Source organism: Nilaparvata lugens, chromosome 8, assembly GCF_014356525.2.
Source record: "Nilaparvata lugens isolate BPH chromosome 8, ASM1435652v1, whole genome shotgun sequence".
In the NCBI taxonomy this organism is placed as follows: Eukaryota; Metazoa; Arthropoda; class Insecta; order Hemiptera; family Delphacidae; genus Nilaparvata; species Nilaparvata lugens.
In genome coordinates, this window is record NC_052511.1 from 12,664,570 (window position 1) to 12,683,242 (window position 18,673).

Sequence of the window (18,673 nt, forward strand, 5' to 3'; positions counted from 1 at the left end):
GAAAACAAGTAAAAGTTGATAAAACAAATATGTAAAGAGAAAAACTATTGACTAATAAGTTTTTCTCTTTACATGTTGATTTGTTTTATTATCTTTTACCTTTTCTTTCACTTTATTATCTTTTACTTTTACTTTTATTATATTTTAAAACTATTGACTAAGTTTTCTCTTTACATATTTGTTTTATTATCTTTTGCTTGTCTTCTTGGTTTTTTTTTTTTACTGGAAGTAAATTTTGTTATCATGGCGAGTCTGTTGTTTAAGCCGCCATTTTGTGGCACCGTTAAGTGGGAGGAGAATGTCTAGCTGGGCTAATGGCAGGCGTTCATGCCCTTGACCAATAGCAGTACTCGCTTACTAGTATAAATTCTGCTGCTCTGTATTTAGTTTTAGTTTATCAGATTGACAATGGTGTAACAACCAAAACCGGTCTTTCTAAGTATCAATAAATCTGTGGTTTTTGACAATTTCTTAGAATTTTTATTTATTTAATATTCAAAATTTAATGAACTTAGAACGACTGGAGTACAGTCCCATCAAAATTAGTGTTACTATCGTCCAGTGGTCGTATAGAAAACTTTACAACAATGTTCCCAATTTTACCTATACTGACATTTTGACGTAAATCGCACTGTAGGAAGATCAGGTATAAGTTCATCCATTCACTCATCATAAATTAATTATTTTACTGTCAACATCATTACAAAATAAACTTCTTATCTTCGAAATTAACAATGAATCCTCAACACATTTCATTCTTTCCGCAGGACGGATTATAAGACAGAAGAAATGGAATTGTTCAGGAAAGATACGAAGAAACGTCTGCAACAAGACCAAGAAGCCAACGCTTGGATGCTGCAAGCTAGACAGTACAGAACAGGAAATAGTTCGCCGTCAGCTAAAGCCAAGGTAAATACTTTTAAAACACTTCGAATAGTAGCCTATACTTCGCTACAATACCAGGAAGTATGTGTTTGAAGTTTCCAGTAAGGTTTACCAGCTTGAAAGCTCCTAGAAATGTATAAAATGGAAAGATAGTATCGTAAGTAAAGGGATTTTGAAATTTTACTGATTTAAAAAAAATTACAGTATCCATATTTCGCTTAATATATAGTAAATAGTCATTGTCTGTGTCATTCTATTTCATGTCTCTTAACTGCTCAATTTTAACTGTACGCGGGTAAATTGGGGAAAAATGTAATACCTCAAGATTAAGAAAATTTCAAGAGAAATTTGTGCCGCGACTTTTTTCCTGGATCCAGAGAAACAAGATGCTTTAGATTTGTTTTTTTTTCTTGCAATTGAAGATGATTTGATTTCTGAAAAATGATTGTATAACGCTGGTAATTGCATTTTTTTTCGTAATCATTAGAGAAAAATGTATGTATATCAATTTTGTGTTATTTCTTCCAATAATTTTTTCAAATATTTCTCTACTCATAAATTCAATTACAATTTAATCAATATTGATTATTGTTTTCAGGAAGCAACTATTGACAGCTACTTGGAGAACGCCACAAGACTCGGCTGTGAAGAATCGCTCAGGAAAGTTTTGCAACTTATTAGAAATAATGAGGCTTCAGTTGATCATCAGGTGAATAATTATAATTTTCCTCATGTATTATAGTCGCAATTTCATGTATTACACATTTTACATTTATTGATTTGAGATACTTGTTGTTTTCTACAATTTCTTGTGCAAGTAAGTAAGTATGTGAAGTATGAAGTGAGTAAGTAAGTTGCTTAATATTTTGATAAATTATGAATGTAGTTACTAGCTTCTATAAGATTGACGTATATATACAGGGACCGGCATATTAATCTGACGATTTTGTAGTAATTGTTATGTTTACACCACTACTTTTCAGTAGCCAGTATGTCGTGGTCAAGTGAACATCAAGCTATTGTGATTGAAGCTTAGACGGGCTACACACTGGTGTCGCAAGACACGCGTCTTAAGACGCGTGTCGTGTCTTATCAAATTTCATGAGACATGCATGTATTTTGCATGTCTCTGTCGCTTGTCGCATGTCTTGTGATTTTCGGTTGTTACAAAGAAGTATTACAGACTGAGCATGAGCAGTGACAAAGAGTGCTCAGTGCTGGCAAGAGACAGTGGCTGGAGCGCATGCGCAGAGTGATGTCTCGCGCGACATGCCTCGGACATGCGATTTGTTGTAGACATCATGTCTACGACACCAGTGTGTAGCCCGCCTTAAAATAACTGAGTCATTATTTTAAAAATAAGGCGGGCTACACACTGGTGTTGTAGACATGATGTCCGAGGCATGTCGCATATGAAACCAACCTGTGTTGTAAAATCAGAGCTTACTCACTGCTTGCGACAGATGTTCGAGGCATCGCCTGTGTATCGGATAGGTATCGCACAGAACCGGTAAGCCGGTTCCATGCGACACATGTCGCGCGATACATCACTCCGCGCATGCGCTCCAGCCACTGTCTACTACCAGCACTGAGCACTCTTTGTCACTGCTCATGCTCAGTCTGTAATACAACCGAAAATCACGAGACAAGCGACAGAGACATGCAAAAGACATGCATGTCTCATGAAACTTGATAAGACACGACACGCGTCTCAAGACGCGTGTCTTGCGACACCAGTGTGTAGCCCGTCTAACACAGCGTTTATATCGCAGACTTTTCAATGATTTAAGTCGACACGTGCCTGTTCCCAGTAGGAATACAATCTTGTTGTGAGTGAAGAATTCCAGGAACATGTTGTCCGCTTTAAAAACGAAACCAACAGGACGAAAACGAACCGTGAGAACGCCTCAAAAACGCCTGAGTAGCTGTTACACGGTCTCTACGATGTTCAGCAGCGAAACATGGTGTTGCGCTGTCCATTTCTGATCGAAGTGTACGACGAATTCTTCATTCCGACCTAAAATTCCATCTGTATAAGATAATGTTAGTGTAACAACTAATGCAAATTATTGGGCACATTGCAAACTCTGCAAAGCCGCTTGCGAGATCATTCTCAAAAACTTTCACCAGGATGCCGTTAATCTTTCAAGTGACGAGGAACATTTTAATTTTTCGGGATTTGTGAATAAACAAAATTACCGTTATTGAGCAGCCAATAATCCACAGAACTACAGGAAGTTATTCAACGAGAAATTGAAGCAATTCCACAAGTGATGGTTGAGTGAGCAATGGAAAATTTTAGAATTAGGTTAAGTGAGTGTGTGAAAAGTAACGGAAATCATTTGGATGACATAATCTACAAATAAAAAACTTTGTTAGTAATCTAAATAATTCACTATAAATTGCAAAACTTGATCTTTAATTTGATATATGATTTAATTGTACGAAAGACACTTTAGTTATTATACCTCAAAAATCGTCAGGTTTTTTATGCCGGGCTCTGTATAACTCTGTATAACCTACTATGATAAATTGAGAGAATGGGTTTCTTCCATTTCTTAGCTGCTTTCAAAAGATAGTAGTCGCTGCTCTGATCTCTGATTGTTGAATTTATCAGATATGGGCCCGGTTGCACTTGAATCTATTAAATTCTAATGGTGATTAAATGAAGGTTAAATGCCATGAGAACCGTTCAGAAAAGATGAAGACGTATTCAACTAGCACGTAATCACAGTTGAAATCTAACATAATTTTGTGTAACCGGGCCAATGACTTATTGATTTATTCTTGATCAGTTGGATTTCCCTTTTGAGCTGTTGTTGAATTATTCAGTCGCCTTTTATTTCGTAAGATGTCGTTTTATAATTTTTCCTTTGCTTTCACTATCTCAGTTTCCCATACTTTGCTGGTTTAGTGATTTCATCTGGTTTTTCTCCTCAATTATGAGGTGTTTCTTAAAGCTCCTTGTTGTAAATCAATTACAAATTGATAAGAAAAGTAATTAACAATTCTTTTGTAATGTTCAGCACCCCAGCTCAAGAGTAACCCCGCTGATGGCAGCATGTATGCACGGTCATGTAGAAATAGCTGAGGAACTTCTGATTCTGGGCGCCAGTCTAGATTTGACCATCAACAATAATAAGACTGCCTACCAATTTGCCAAGGAATTTGGCCACGAAGATATACAATTCCTTCTCTTGTTACAACCGTAAGTTGTTTCTCTTTACTCACTCCTGCAATAACTCTTGTATAACAGTTGTAACACAATTATTAATTAAATAATTGAGGTGGAAGATATAGAATAAATCTTCATTCTCGTTCAACATCCCTCAACACAATTTATGCTCAAAGAGGAATGTAACTTATACTTTTGTATTGTCATAATATTTTTACAGATGGAAATAAATTGGAAGTTGCATTTGTTTAAATTCCATCTATAGTGAGGTCCACGTTATAATGGCAGTGAAGAAAGATAGGAGAAAAACGTTGCAAAGTCTCTACATTTTGCAACTGAGTGTACACAGCTGTTACTCATTACATCCCATTAAATTTGATCTAATAATAATATTATAATTTTCTTGATAAAATAATCAATTTAATGCCAAATCTTTAAATATTAAATATTTAATAATAATCTTGAATATTTTTTCATAATTTGATTCAAAAATTTGCTTCCATAACTGAGATAAGATTTTATTTTTATACAAGCCTGAAATGGCGGCTATTTTAAAAAGCTGTGATACACCAATCTGAATCTCAAAACAACAGAAATTAAGCTATTTGGTAGGCATTCTATTCCAATTTCTTTTAAAAATAAGAGAAAAATAGAAATCCTATTAAAAATAAGTAATTTCAATGGAAATAATTCTGAAATAACCTTTCAATAATATTTATACCGGTACGAGTAGATCTAACCTATTATACATGTAGGCTAACTGAAGCATGGATGAAGTATAGGATGGTTAGTTATCTACTTTTAAAATGTCATTTCAGGTATTTTAATTTGTGTTTCTCATACGGTAATGTCTAAACATTATTTAATTGTTTCAAAAATACATTTTAAATCAATTATACGACTTGTGTACTAAAGTATTTTGATAGAATGAAGGAAAAAAATGGCGACTGAGAATTCTTTGTCTACTTTTATACAGTCACTGTCAAAAGTAAAAATAAAATATTCTGGAAAACAGACAACATCGCAAAGCTAGAGAGAGATAGCGCTATCTGTTTTGTTGTATGATAGAAAAGATCAGTATTGTCAATCCTACACTGCCATTATAACGTGGACCTCACAATAGCTGTTTACCCTGTTGTCAATATTTGCAGTAATAGAAATCTTCGGGTTGATTTACAGCATTTAATTGGGATTTTCGTTGTATAATAATAATTTAGAATATGTTTGCTTTCACTATCTCAGTTTCCCATACTTTGCTGGTTTAGTGATTTCATCTGGTTTTTCTCCTCAATTATGAGGTGTTTCTTAAAGCTCCTTGTCGTAAATCAATTACAAATTGATAAGAAAAGTAATTAACAATTCTTTTGTAATGTTCAGCACCCCAGCTCAAGAGTAACCCCGCTGATGGCAGCATGTATGCACGGTCATGTAGAAATAGCTGAGGAACTTCTGATTCTGGGCGCCAGTCTAGATTTGACCATCAACAATAATAAGACTGCCTACCAATTTGCCAAGGAATTTGGCCACGAAGATATACAATTCCTTCTCTTGTTACAACCGTAAGTTGTTTCTCTTTACTCACTCCTGCAATAACTCTTGTATAACAATTATTAATTAAATAATTGAGGTGGAAGATATAGAATAAATCTTCATTCTCGTTCAACATCCCTCAACACAAGTTATGCTCAAAAAGGAATGTAACTTATACTTTTGTATTGTCATAATATTTTTACAGATGGAAATAAATAATTGGAAGTTGCATTTGTTTAAATTCCATCTATAGTGAGGTCCACGTTATAATGGCAGTGAAGAAAGATAGGAGAAAAACGTTGCAAAGTCTCTACATTTTGCAACTGAGTGTACACAGCTGTTACTCATTACATCCCATTAAATTTGATCTAATAATAATATTATAATTTTCTTGATAAAATAATCAATTTAATGCCAAATCTTTAAATATTAAATATTTAATAATAATCTTGAATATTTTTTCATAATTTGATTCAAAAATTTGCTTCCATAACTGAGATAAGATTTTATTTTTATACAAGCCTGAAATGGCGGCTATTTTAAAAAGCTGTGATACACCAATCTGAATCTCAAAACAACAGAAATTAAGCTATTTGGTAGGCATTCTATTCCAATTTCTTTTAAAAATAAGAGAAAAATAGAAATCCTATTAAAAATAAGTAATTTCAATGGAAATAATTCTGAAATAACCTTTCAATAATATTTATACCGGTACGAGTAGATCTAACCTATTATACATGTAGGCTAACTGAAGCATGGATGAAGTATAGGATGGTTAGTTATCTACTTTTAAAATGTCATTTCAGGTATTTTAATTTGTGTTTCTCATACGGTAATGTCTAAACATTATTTAATTGTTTCAAAAATACATTTTAAATCAATTATACGACTTGTGTACTAAAGTATTTTGATAGAATGAAGGAAAAAAATGGCGACTGAGAATTCTTTGTCTACTTTTATACAGTCACTGTCAAAAGTAAAAATAAAATATTCTGGAAAACAGACAACATCGCAAAGCTAGAGAGAGATAGCGCTATCTGTTTTGTTGTATGATAGAAAAGATCAGTATTGTCAATCCTACACTGCCATTATAACGTGGACCTCACAATAGCTGTTTACCCTGTTGTCAATATTTGCAGTAATAGAAATCTTCGGGTTGATTTACAGCATTTAATTGGGATTTTCGTTGTATAATAATAATTTAGAATATGTTTGCTTTCACTATCTCAGTTTCCCATACTTTGCTGGTTTAGTGATTTCATCTGGTTTTTCTCCTCAATTATGAGGTGTTTCTTAAAGCTCCTTGTCGTAAATCAATTACAAATTGATAAGAAAAGTAATTAACAATTCTTTTGTAATGTTCAGCACCCCAGCTCAAGAGTAACCCCGCTGATGGCAGCATGTATGCACGGTCATGTAGAAATAGCTGAGGAACTTCTGATTCTGGGCGCCAGTCTAGATTTGACCATCAACAATAATAAGACTGCCTACCAATTTGCCAAGGAATTTGGCCACGAAGATATACAATTCCTTCTCTTGTTACAACCGTAAGTTGTTTCTCTTTACTCACTCCTGCAATAACTCTTGTATAACAATTATTAATTAAATAATTGAGGTGGAAGATATAGAATAAATCTTCATTCTCGTTCAACATCCCTCAACACAAGTTATGCTCAAAAAGGAATGTAACTTATACTTTTGTATTGTCATAATATTTTTACAGATGGAAATAAATAATTGGAAGTTGCATTTGTTTAAATTCCATCTATAGTGAGGTCCACGTTATAATGGCAGTGAAGAAAGATAGGAGAAAAACGTTGCAAAGTCTCTACATTTTGCAACTGAGTGTACACAGCTGTTACTCATTACATCCCATTAAATTTGATCTAATAATAATATTATAATTTTCTTGATAAAATAATCAATTTAATGCCAAATCTTTAAATATTAATATTTAATAATAATCTTGAATATTTTTTCATAATTTGATTCAAAAATTTGCTTCCATAACTGAGATAAGATTTTATTTTTATACAAGCCTGAAATGGCGGCTATTTTAAAAAGCTGTGATACACCAATCTGAATCTCAAAACAACAGAAATTAAGCTATTTGGTAGGCATTCTATTCCAATTTCTTTTAAAAATAAGAGAAAAATAGAAATCCTATTAAAAATAAGTAATTTCAATGGAAATAATTCTGAAATAACCTTTCAATAATATTTATACCGGTACGAGTAGATCTAACCTATTATACATGTAGGCTAACTGAAGCATGGATGAAGTATAGGATGGTTAGTTATCTACTTTTAAAATGTCATTTCAGGTATTTTAATTTGTGTTTCTCATACGGTAATGTCTAAACATTATTTAATTGTTTCAAAAATACATTTTAAATCAATTATACGACTTGTGTACTAAAGTATTTTGATAGAATGAAGGAAAAAAATGGCGACTGAGAATTCTTTGTCTACTTTTATACAGTCACTGTCAAAAGTAAAAATAAAATATTCTGGAAAACAGACAACATCGCAAAGCTAGAGAGAGATAGCGCTATCTGTTTTGTTGTATGATAGAAAAGATCAGTATTGTCAATCCTACACTGCCATTTATAACGTGGACCTCACAATAGCTGTTTACCCCTGTTGTCAATATTTGCAGTAATAGAAATCTTCGGGTTGATTTACAGCATTTAATTGGGATTTTCGTTGTATAATAATAATTTAGAATATGTTTGCTTTAAATATAGTGCATAATTTCATCTTATATTTGTTATCTTAGTAAGTTTATGTTTATCATTACGTATGCATTCTTATTTTGATTAATATTAGTGAAATGTTGTTGACAAATAAATGAATGCTTGAAATGAGTTGATAAGTGCTGGATGTGAATTGTATGTGTCAAGGTGCGGATCCACGAAACAAGTGGGTCGCGGTGTAGGTTTCGGATTCGATCGATGCCACTAAACAGCTGGCAATGATGGCAACATTTGGAGTCATCGTGCTGATATAGATATAGAAGGTCGATGGCTAGTGCGACCCACACTGAAAGCTGCATATCAATCTAACCGTGTTGTGTTCATATCCTAAGGCAGGTCTACCTATTTGGTCTTTGGCCTTTGTCTGTTGTTCGGAGATCAGGTCTACCTATTTGGTCTTTGGCCTTTGTCTGTTGTTCAGAGACTCCCAGTAATAATTCCAGCTTAGTTTATTCCTTTATCCCTCTAATCATATTTCTATTCCTTGAACAATACATTTTCTTTATTCTTCGATACTGGTCTGGAATAGTAATACTGGAATACTAAACTGGTCTGGTAATACTATAATTAGACTTTCCTCCACCTACTGTTTAAAGTGCTTACTCTACTTCCTGGAACATAATATTAATGTGTCACTTTTTCGCTCTCGGGACGAAAAAACAGAAAAACTCCCTAGGTAGTAAAAGTAACTCTATTTAAATAACATGTGAAGCATCTCTATTTTAAAAACGTACATTTGGAATAAAAATCATTCTTATTCTTATTACGATCCTAAAACTGGTTTGTTTCTAAATATGCTTTATTTAGGGAATGAAACTTAAAATTCAACATTGAAATGAAACAATAGAAATAGCATTAAAGTCAAACAATAAAAACTACTCAATAATCAACATTAATATGTTGATATGTGTGTATGTCTGTATGTGTGTTATTTAGTTCCATAATCTCTTCAGTTGTTGTTGTTTGATGGTTTATATTTCGTTTTTTCCCGTAGATTGAGTCGTCTTTGTTTCCCTGAGCCATCCCTGGCTCAAAAGTCGTCGAAGGACGATGATAAGTATTTGCTATTGGAAGCCTATAGCCACTGCTTCAACAGCAACGAAGTCAACCCCGATCTCATTCTAGCCATAATCAACAAAATTCAATCCTCCAATCAACCTGGTGAGTTCGATTATCCATTGATTGATTGATTCTCAACACATAACAGAATGTATTATTTTTCATGGAATTTCAAATCATATACACTGATTTTTAGTATTTATTTATATAGATTGTGATGGGGAGAGAACAGCTAGCTCATCCCAACACTTATGTTTTTCCAAATATTGATATATAGTAACATCTTGAGAAAAAAAATCTGGTGTGGTACACTCACACAATTTTCCTTGCTCATTGAACTATAAGCCTCATTCTTAAACGAGAGTAATTTAGGGGAATAACATAATGACGATTGACGGCAACATATTTGAAACTACGATCAGACTACTGTATATTTGTATATTATAATTGTTTTCAGAGTAGGAATGGAGTTATCGTGTTCACAGACATACACATACACAGACCAACACCCAAAAATCATGTTTTTGGACTCGGGGGACCTTGAAACGTATAGAAAACTTGAAATAAGGGTACCTTAATTTTTTTGGGAAAGCAATACTTTCCTTACCCATGGTAATAGGGCAAGGAAAGTAATAAGTATTGCCACGTCTTGTAAGACAGCGCTTATACTGACGACAATGCTCGTACTAATCTAAGAAAACTTTCAAACCACACTAAAGCAGAAAGGTAGTATTTTGAGCTCTGTACTCAGTACTGAAAAACCTAATTTTTGTAGGTGTACAAAAATTACGTCTTTTCTTTCAACTTTGCACCCGTGCCCCATTTATTTACACTGATATACTTTGTCCATAGTCGATCATCTACATGTGTGTATGTGTTGAGTCAGTAAGTAAGTCAGTAACCGAGCAGATTATCACCATTAGTCATAATAGTAGGTTATTCGATCAAAAACCTGATTACATTGGAAGGAAATTTCATAACAAGCTACCTCATAACAGGCTCTTCAAAAAGAATTTTCATTTCTTAACAGGCTCTTTAAAAAGTATTGTCGATATGACAAATTTCAAAAAATATTTGAAAAAGTATTTAGTTGATAAAGTCCTGTATAATAGTGTACAAGAGTTCCTCTCAGACTCGAATTAGTTTAGACTGTATAGAATTTTTACCTTTCAATCTGACTTATCTTATATTCCTTTACTGGAGTCTCCAAGACATGATTGAAATAAAAATTTGGCTAATCACTAATGTATTTTTCCAAGGCTACTTAATAATGAAAACACTGGGATGTTGTCAAAAATATCACTTATTTATTGTAAAATAAGAAACATCTTTCGACACCAATGGTGTCATCTTTAGTATGGGGTTCTTCAAATCCCAGCTACTGAATAATTGATTCTTCTAGAAAACTAGTAATCCAATATACTAATATGTATACAGACAACTTCATTGAGATGCTAATAAGTTTGCCCATGTATTTTTTACATGTTTTAACGATATCACACTGTGTATTGTGATTCTTTTGATGTGTACTGAAATTCTGTTTTCAATTGTCAATATAATCTTTTCTCATCTTATACAGTTGTGAAATTTACTTATTTACAATTCATTTATTTATTGTGGATGATGCCAACATGAGCTTTTTACTTATGCGTGGGTAATGGAAAGTGCGTTGGTGAAGTTATGAGATGATTAAACTCCATGCCATCGGTGGTATTCGAACCCACGAACCAGGCGGTGCTAGCAGACCGAAGTTTGTAGACCAATCCGGCCGGCAATATTACAATATAGCCTAGTTTCCATTCAGGCAATTTGCAATACCACAACAACAGGACGTGCTGTGCTAGCTTGTTGTGTAATTTTTCCAACTATTCACCCATTGTTTCCATTTCTGCATGAAATTGGGTACAATAACAACCTAGACGCTAACTCAGCACTATAGTGAGGTCCACGTTATAATGGCAGTGGATAAAGATAGAAGAATAGCGATGCCCATTTTCTGCATTGATTAATTATATTTCTAAACTTTCAAAAACATAGTTGGCATCGTTGTGGACCTAGAAAAGGATAGTACCACCGGCTTTGTCGAATGATAGACAAGGATAGCAAAACCAAAGTTGATCAAATACTGTCATTATAACGTGGACCTCACTATAGCTTTGACGCTAGGTCTAGTGGCCTTGAGTACTATAAAAAATAAATATATTATAAAAGTAGCCAAAACCCCCTTATTTTCGGAAATATGACTTACGCATTTAGTATTCTGGGTTGCAGAATCCTTCTATCTTTATTCATAAGGAAGTTAGAATTTGAGGGAAAAAGAGATGACTAATCAATTGTGAAATAGAAGACAGCAACAACACTTGTTTTGCGGCACATTGGGCTGGCGCAATTGTTGCCGAGAAACTGCTGAGTTGAAATGTTGTACCGTTTCCACTTCTACAAGTTCCCGTCATTCGATCTCTAGTCATGTTGCAGCGCTGAATCTGTGGTTAAGGAAACGAGGCTTAAGTACTCATATACTCTTTTGAGCAAGACCGCATTTGCGATAAAAATAATATTTTTTTTACTACTTTCCTGCAACCGTTGTACTGAATTATTTATAAATTGGAAATACTTGTTTTAATTGTGCGCGTTGCCGGCTAGGTGCCGTACTGATTTTCTTGCCGGGCTATGAGGAGATAATGCTCGTAATGGACAAGCTGGCCAAACGGGAGATGAAGGCCAACGAAAGCAAACTCCAATTGGTGGCGCTGCATTCGCAGATGGACACCAATGTCCAGAAGAACGTCTTCCCGCCGGCACCCAACGGATTCAGAAAGGTATTCATTCCAAATCAAACACACTATATTGAGGTCCACCTTATAATGGCAGTGGTTTTCGATAGAACACAGTTGCCACCCACTTCCTTGCCACTGATTTCTATAGAGGGTAGCTGATACTGGTATATCTGGTGTAATATTTATTAACTGTTCATTCTTGTTTGAAATAATCAATTATATTTCATTCGTAAAGAACATATATTTTCCAATGATAATTTTCTAAATTCAAATGAAAATGTTTTCGTCTAGAAAAATATTGTTCAATGATTGATTAATTATTTCAATCAATCAATTTTATTCAAATCAACACAATACAATATACATAAAAGAAATCAAAACACAAAAATCACAATCAAAAATACATTTCTAATAAAATACAAAAACAGGCTTCATGGTGGGGTGTGCTGAAAACAAATAAAGGAAGAAAAATACCTAGCCAACTATGGTTTCCCATGTAATAGACAGGTAGAGAGTATAAAAGTAAGAAATGAAGGGTGAAGAGCAGAAGAATTGGAGAAGAAAGTAGAAAAAAGGGGGGGGAAATGTGCAAAAATTGTAAGCGAGTCCACTTTCAGCAATTGTATCTAAAAGAATTGGTCTTGCAAACAGTAGTTTGAGCAGAAATCCCGATGTTTTTTTTTTTTTTTTTTTATTTTCATCCACTGACCACCTGATAAAGGGGTATAAGGATATGTCAATTTTTCATTAGTCAAACATAAAATGTTATCATCTACCTACGTAAACCTCCATTTTGAGGTTTATAATAATTTCTATACTCCTCCACTGAGTAAGCGCAAATGGACAGCAACTCTTTTTTTAATAAAAATCTGAAAACCTTTCCAGAAGTATCTTTTATGTGAGAGGGCAATATGTTGTACATCCGGATACCTGAACTTCTTACACCTCTCTCATACATAGCACTTTGATGAGCATCTTCTCTTAAATTATTTCTGAATCTGGTTGGATATTGATGAAATGTTTCGCCTGTATTTAATTCGTTTATGTGTTTCTTTATAAAGCAGACTGTTTCTAGGATATATTGACTTGGGAGTGGTAGAATACCAAGTGCTTTAAAGTAGGGCCGACAACTTGTTCTAATTGATTCTCCCATCATCACCCTCAATGCCCACTTCTGCAATCTGAACACTTCCACTACACTACTAGAATTTCCCCAAAAAATTATTCCACAGTTTAAATGGGAGTGGAACAAAGCGAAATATACACTCTTCAGAGCCATTGAATCAAGAGAAGTTTTCAGGTTTCTCAGAACAAAAATTGCTGAGATTAGTTTTGTTTTCAGGCTATCCAGATGGGGTCTCCAAGAAAGATCAGAGTCAATCACCACCCCAAGTACTCTTATACTATTTACAGATTCTATTTTATGACCATCAATTTTCAAGCTGCCTTCTTTAGTAGTTCGGTATTTCTTTTCGCTCTTCGGTAAAGGTATTTCTTTAGTTTTATCCTTATTCAAAATCAACATATTGGCTGATAGCCATTTTTGTAATTTAATAAGGGCTGTTTTGCTCTCTAGTTCAGCATTTGGCTGGCTATTTTACATATATTCATATGTATATATACATATATACATATTCATATGGGAGAAAAAGTTACTGTATGTCCAATTTTTAATTTTTAGTTTAGTTTTTCTACTAGTCTTAGAGTCTATGAGGAAGTGGTCCGGAATAAGGTTTATTATTTTTCGCCACACTGCACAGAAAGCAGCTGTTTTCCAGTCCCTACGTAGATCTGAAAGACCTTGTTTGCAGACGACGTCAGAAAAGGGTTTCTTTTCCGGGCTAGGCCAGAAAGTTGTCTCTTTCCAGCCGCTCATGGAAGTAGTTAATAAGTCATCCGCTAGATCGGGCAAGTGGCCACTTCCATCATCAGCTGAAGTAGCCATGATTTCAGTTCCAGTTTCGAATCAAACTAATTCTCATCCACTAGATCGGGCGAGTGGCCACTTCCATCATCAGCTGAAGTAGCCATGATTTCAGTTCCAGTTTCGAATCAAACTAATTCTCTTCGCAACCAGTTTTATTCAATAATTATTTATTGTTGATTAGTGCATTCCGAATTTTCAAAAATGCTTGAAGATGACTGTGGTATTCCAAGTGAAATTTTAAAAGAATCTGAAATCCTGACTGCAAATCTTCTACCAATAAAATCAAGAGATAGGTACGATAGCTTAACGAGTATTCTTTATTTTGTCAGCAATACCTGTAGTGTGGCGAAAAATATCGTTCGCACCACGAGCAAAAATGTTTTTCCAGCTCTCAATCTTTTCTAGTCCTCGGCCTACGGCCTCGGACTTGAAAACCGATTTCGAGCTGGAACAATCTCATTTTCTGCTCTAGGTGCGAAATATACTATTTCCTACAGTTACGTTGAAAAGTGGGCATTGCTGCACTTATTACAGAACGCAAAGAATCACTTTTCCGCTCTAGTGCGGGAAAAAGTTTTCCTGCACTCCAGATTTGCAACATGGCAACGCAAAATAGTTAGTAGGTTATATGGAGCACCAGTGTAGCAAAATCAAAATTAAGTTGGTAACTGTGACTGGTGCACGTTATAAGAATCTTAAAGAGGTGGACTGTGGTGGATGACAGCAGTTGACAGCACACAGCCGCCATTCAAACACACATACTACATTGTCACAAAGTAAAATTGTGACGAGAAAATAATAAATAATATTATTGAAAGACGCTCGGCTATCAGCAATGCTAGCCGACCGCGGAGATAAGGGAGGTACCGATGGCGCACCATCTTCCGCGCATCAAGACGATTTCCACCGCCTCTGGCAGCGGCTCAACTCCATCCCCTCCACTTTGGGGGAGTATTTAAAGGCCGGACGAGCCCCAGACCACAGCATTCCGCTCACAACCTTCCTGCTCCTTGTACAGCGGCCCGTTGGCTGCCGTACGTCCCCGACCTCCTGTCCTGGTACAGCGGCCCGTTGGCTGCCGTACGTCCCTAACCTTCCATCTCCCTAGGGCACAGCGGACCGTTGTCTGCCGTCCCTGTCCTCCCATCTCCCTAGGGCACAGCGGACCGTTTTTCTTGCCGGGCTATGAGGAGATAATGCTCGTAATGGACAAGCTGGCCAAACGGGAGATGAAGGCCAACGAAAGCAAACTTCAATTGGTGGCGCTGCATTCGCAGATGGACACCAATGTCCAGAAGAACGTCTTCCCGCCGGCACCCAACGGATTCAGAAAGGTATTCATTCCAAATCAAACACACTATATTGAGGTCCACCTTATAATGGCAGTGGTTTTCGATAGAACACAGTTGCCACCCACTTCCTTGCCACTGATTTCTATAGAGGGTAGCTGATACTGGTATATCTGGTGTAATATTTATTAACTGTTCATTCTTGTTTGAAATAATCAATTATATTTCATTCGTAAAGAACATATATTTTCCAATGATTATTTCATAAATTCAAATGAAAATGTTTTCGTCTAGAAAAATATTGTTCAATGATTGATTAATTATTTCAATCAATCAATTTTATTCAAATCAACACAATACAATATACATAAAAGAAATCAAAACACAAAAAATCACAATCAAAAATACATTTCTAATAAAATACAAAAACAGGCTTCATGGTGGGGTGTGCTGAAAACAAATAAAGGAAGAAAAATACCTAGCCAACTATGGTTTCCCATGTAATAGACAGGTAGAGAGTATAAAAGTAAGAAATGAAGGGTGAAGAGCAGAAGAAAAGGAAAACATTGGAGAAGAAAGTAGAAAAAAGGGGGGGAAATGTGCAAAAATTGTAAGCGAGTCCACTTTCAGCAATTGTATCTAAAAGAATTGGTCTTGCAAACAGTAGTTTGAGCAGAAATCCCGATATTCATATGGGAGAAAAAGTTACTGTATGTCCAATTTTTAATTTTTAGTTTAGTTTTTCTACTAGTCTTAGAGTCTATGAGGAAGTGGTCCGGAATAAGGTTTATTATTTTTCCTACAGTTACGTTGAAAAGTGGCCATTGCTGCACTTATTACAGAACGCAAAGAATCACTTTTCCGCTCTAGTGCGGGAAAAAGTTTTCCTGCACTCCAGATTTGCAACATGGCAACGCAAAATAGTTAGTAGGTTATATGGAGCACCAGTGTAGCAAAATCAAAATTAAGTTGGTAACTGTGACTGGTGCACGTTATAAGAATCTTAAAGGGGTGGACTGTGGTGGATGACAGCAGTTGACAGCACACAGCCGCCATTCAAACACACATACTACATTGTCACAAAGTAAAATTGTGACGAGAAAATAATAAATAATATTATTGAAAGACGCTCGGCTATCAGCAATGCTAGCCGACCGCGGAGATAAGGGAGGTACCGATGGCGCACCATCTTCCGCGCATCAAGACGATTTCCACCGCCTCTGGCAGCGGCTCAACTCCATCCCCTCCACTTTGGGGGAGTATTTAAAGGCCGGACGAGCCCCAGACCACAGCATTCCGCTCACAACCTTCCTGCTCCTTGTACAGCGGCCCGTTGGCTGCCGTACGTCCCCGACCTCCTGTCCTGGTACAGCGGCCCGTTGGCTGCCGTACGTCCCTAACCTTCCATCTCCCTAGGGCACAGCGGACCGTTGTCTGCCGTCCCTGTCCTCCCATCTCCCTAGGGCACAGCGGACCGTTGTCTGCCGTCCCTGACCTCCCATCTCCCTAGGGCACAGCGGACCGTTGTCTGCCGTCCCTGTCCTCCCATCTCCCTAGGGCACAGCGGACCGTTGTCTGCCGTCCCTGTCCTCCCATCTCCCTAGGGCACAGCGGACCGTTGTCTGCCGTCCCTGACCTCCCATCTCCCTAGGGCACAGCGGACCGTTGTCTGCCGTCCCTGTCCTCCCATTTCCCCAGGGCACAGCGGACCGTTGTCTGCCGTCCCTGACCTTCCATTCCCCCAGGGCACAGCGGACCGTTGTCTGCCGTCCCTGACCTCCCATCTCCCTAGGGCACAGCGGACCGTTGTCTGCCGTCCCTGACCTTCCATTCCCCCAGGGCACAGCGGACCGTTGTCTGCCGTCCCTGACCTTCCATTCCCCCAGGGCACAGCGGACCGTTGTCTGCCGTCCCTGTCCTCCCATCTCCTTAGGGCACAGCGGACCGTTGTCTGCCGTCCCTGTCCTCCCTTTTCCCCAGGGCACAGCGGACCGTTGTCTGCCGTCCCTGACCTTCCATTCCCCCAGGGCACAGCGGACCGTTGTCTGCCGTCCCTGTCCTCCCATCTCCCTAGGGCACAGCGGACCGTTGTCTGCCGTCCCTATTCTTCCTTCTCCCCAGGGCACAGCGGACCGTTGTCTGCCGTCCCTATTCTCCCTTTTCCCCAGGGCACAGCGGACCGTTGTCTGCCGTCCCTATCCTGTCTGTCCTTCCTTTTCCTACTCCACTGGAGCGGAACCGAGGCCGTAAGGCCGATACAAAATTACATCAAAGTGGTGTCATCAGAGAAGAGAGCGACCTTCACGCCTTCAGAAGCACCAGGAGGTGCTGTTCACGCCAGCTGAGGTACAAAGAAGAAGGAAGAGGAACTTCGACTTGCCTCCTTTCCCCGCCCACATTACGACTGAGCGAAGTCATCCAGGAGCAACACCTGGGTATCAATCACCCACCTCTGAAGCTACTCAGGGTGTACGTGATAACATTCTATTTTATTTATTAATAATAAAATTACACAGATTTACATTTGATGGATTTCAGGCAATTTTACCCATAATTACCCACTTTTCATATTCAATGGTAACTGTAGGTAAAACTTAATGTGAAATACGTGCGCAAAGTTCCTCTGCTGCACTCAACAAACCATTCCGCTCTCGCCTACGGCTCGGGCGTAAACGTTTCTTTCGGTGCAGCAAACTGTCACTTTGCGCACTAGTTGCACAAATAACTATTTAGTGGTTATATAGATCAACTGTTTCCTTAAACATTAGATATTGGTGTGATATGTGACATATCTATTTGAAGTGGGCCTTAAATAATAATTATTTACAATAATTGAATTTAAAGTGCGAGGAAAAAGGTATTTATATTTTATCAAGTATTCAATTACGGTTTTAATATATAATTGTCGTATTGTCATTACCTTAAAGTCACTAAAAACCATCTCGGTAGGGTACAATCTAGGTTTGTTTAGAATAATTTTAATGATTAGTTTTTGCGCCACGTATAATTCCTCAATATGACAGTTGAAACAACCCCCCCCCCCCCCAAACAGCTATGCCATACTGCAGAATTGATTTAACTAGAGCATGATATACCATTTCTAAATTTTACTTATTTAGAATTTTATTTATTTGATAGAGTTCGTAAGATAAATATCTAATTCTTCTACAGACGGACTTAATATGTACATCCCACTTTAGATGATCATCTATTATGATTCCCAAGTATTTAATATTATTGTTTTTTTATAGTGGGTCAATCACAAATACCTGGGTT

The 18,673-nt window shown here is 36.8% G+C and overlaps 1 protein-coding gene across 1 annotated transcript in view; it reads left to right on the top strand.

The window, feature by feature from the left end:
- The window catches only part of LOC111050463 (3'-5' RNA helicase YTHDC2), an 87,404-nt gene that overhangs the window by 39,403 nt on the left and 29,328 nt on the right, over positions 1 to 18,673 (top strand). Inside the window, exons 12-18 of the mRNA XM_039435072.1 lie at positions 768 to 909; positions 1,484 to 1,594; positions 3,912 to 4,093; positions 5,446 to 5,521; positions 6,956 to 7,137; positions 9,340 to 9,506; positions 12,048 to 12,223. Coding sequence (XP_039291006.1) covers positions 768 to 909; positions 1,484 to 1,594; positions 3,912 to 4,093; positions 5,446 to 5,521; positions 6,956 to 7,137; positions 9,340 to 9,506; positions 12,048 to 12,223 — 1,036 coding nt within the window. The remainder of the gene's footprint in view (positions 1 to 767; positions 910 to 1,483; positions 1,595 to 3,911; positions 4,094 to 5,445; positions 5,522 to 6,955; positions 7,138 to 9,339; positions 9,507 to 12,047; positions 12,224 to 18,673) is intronic.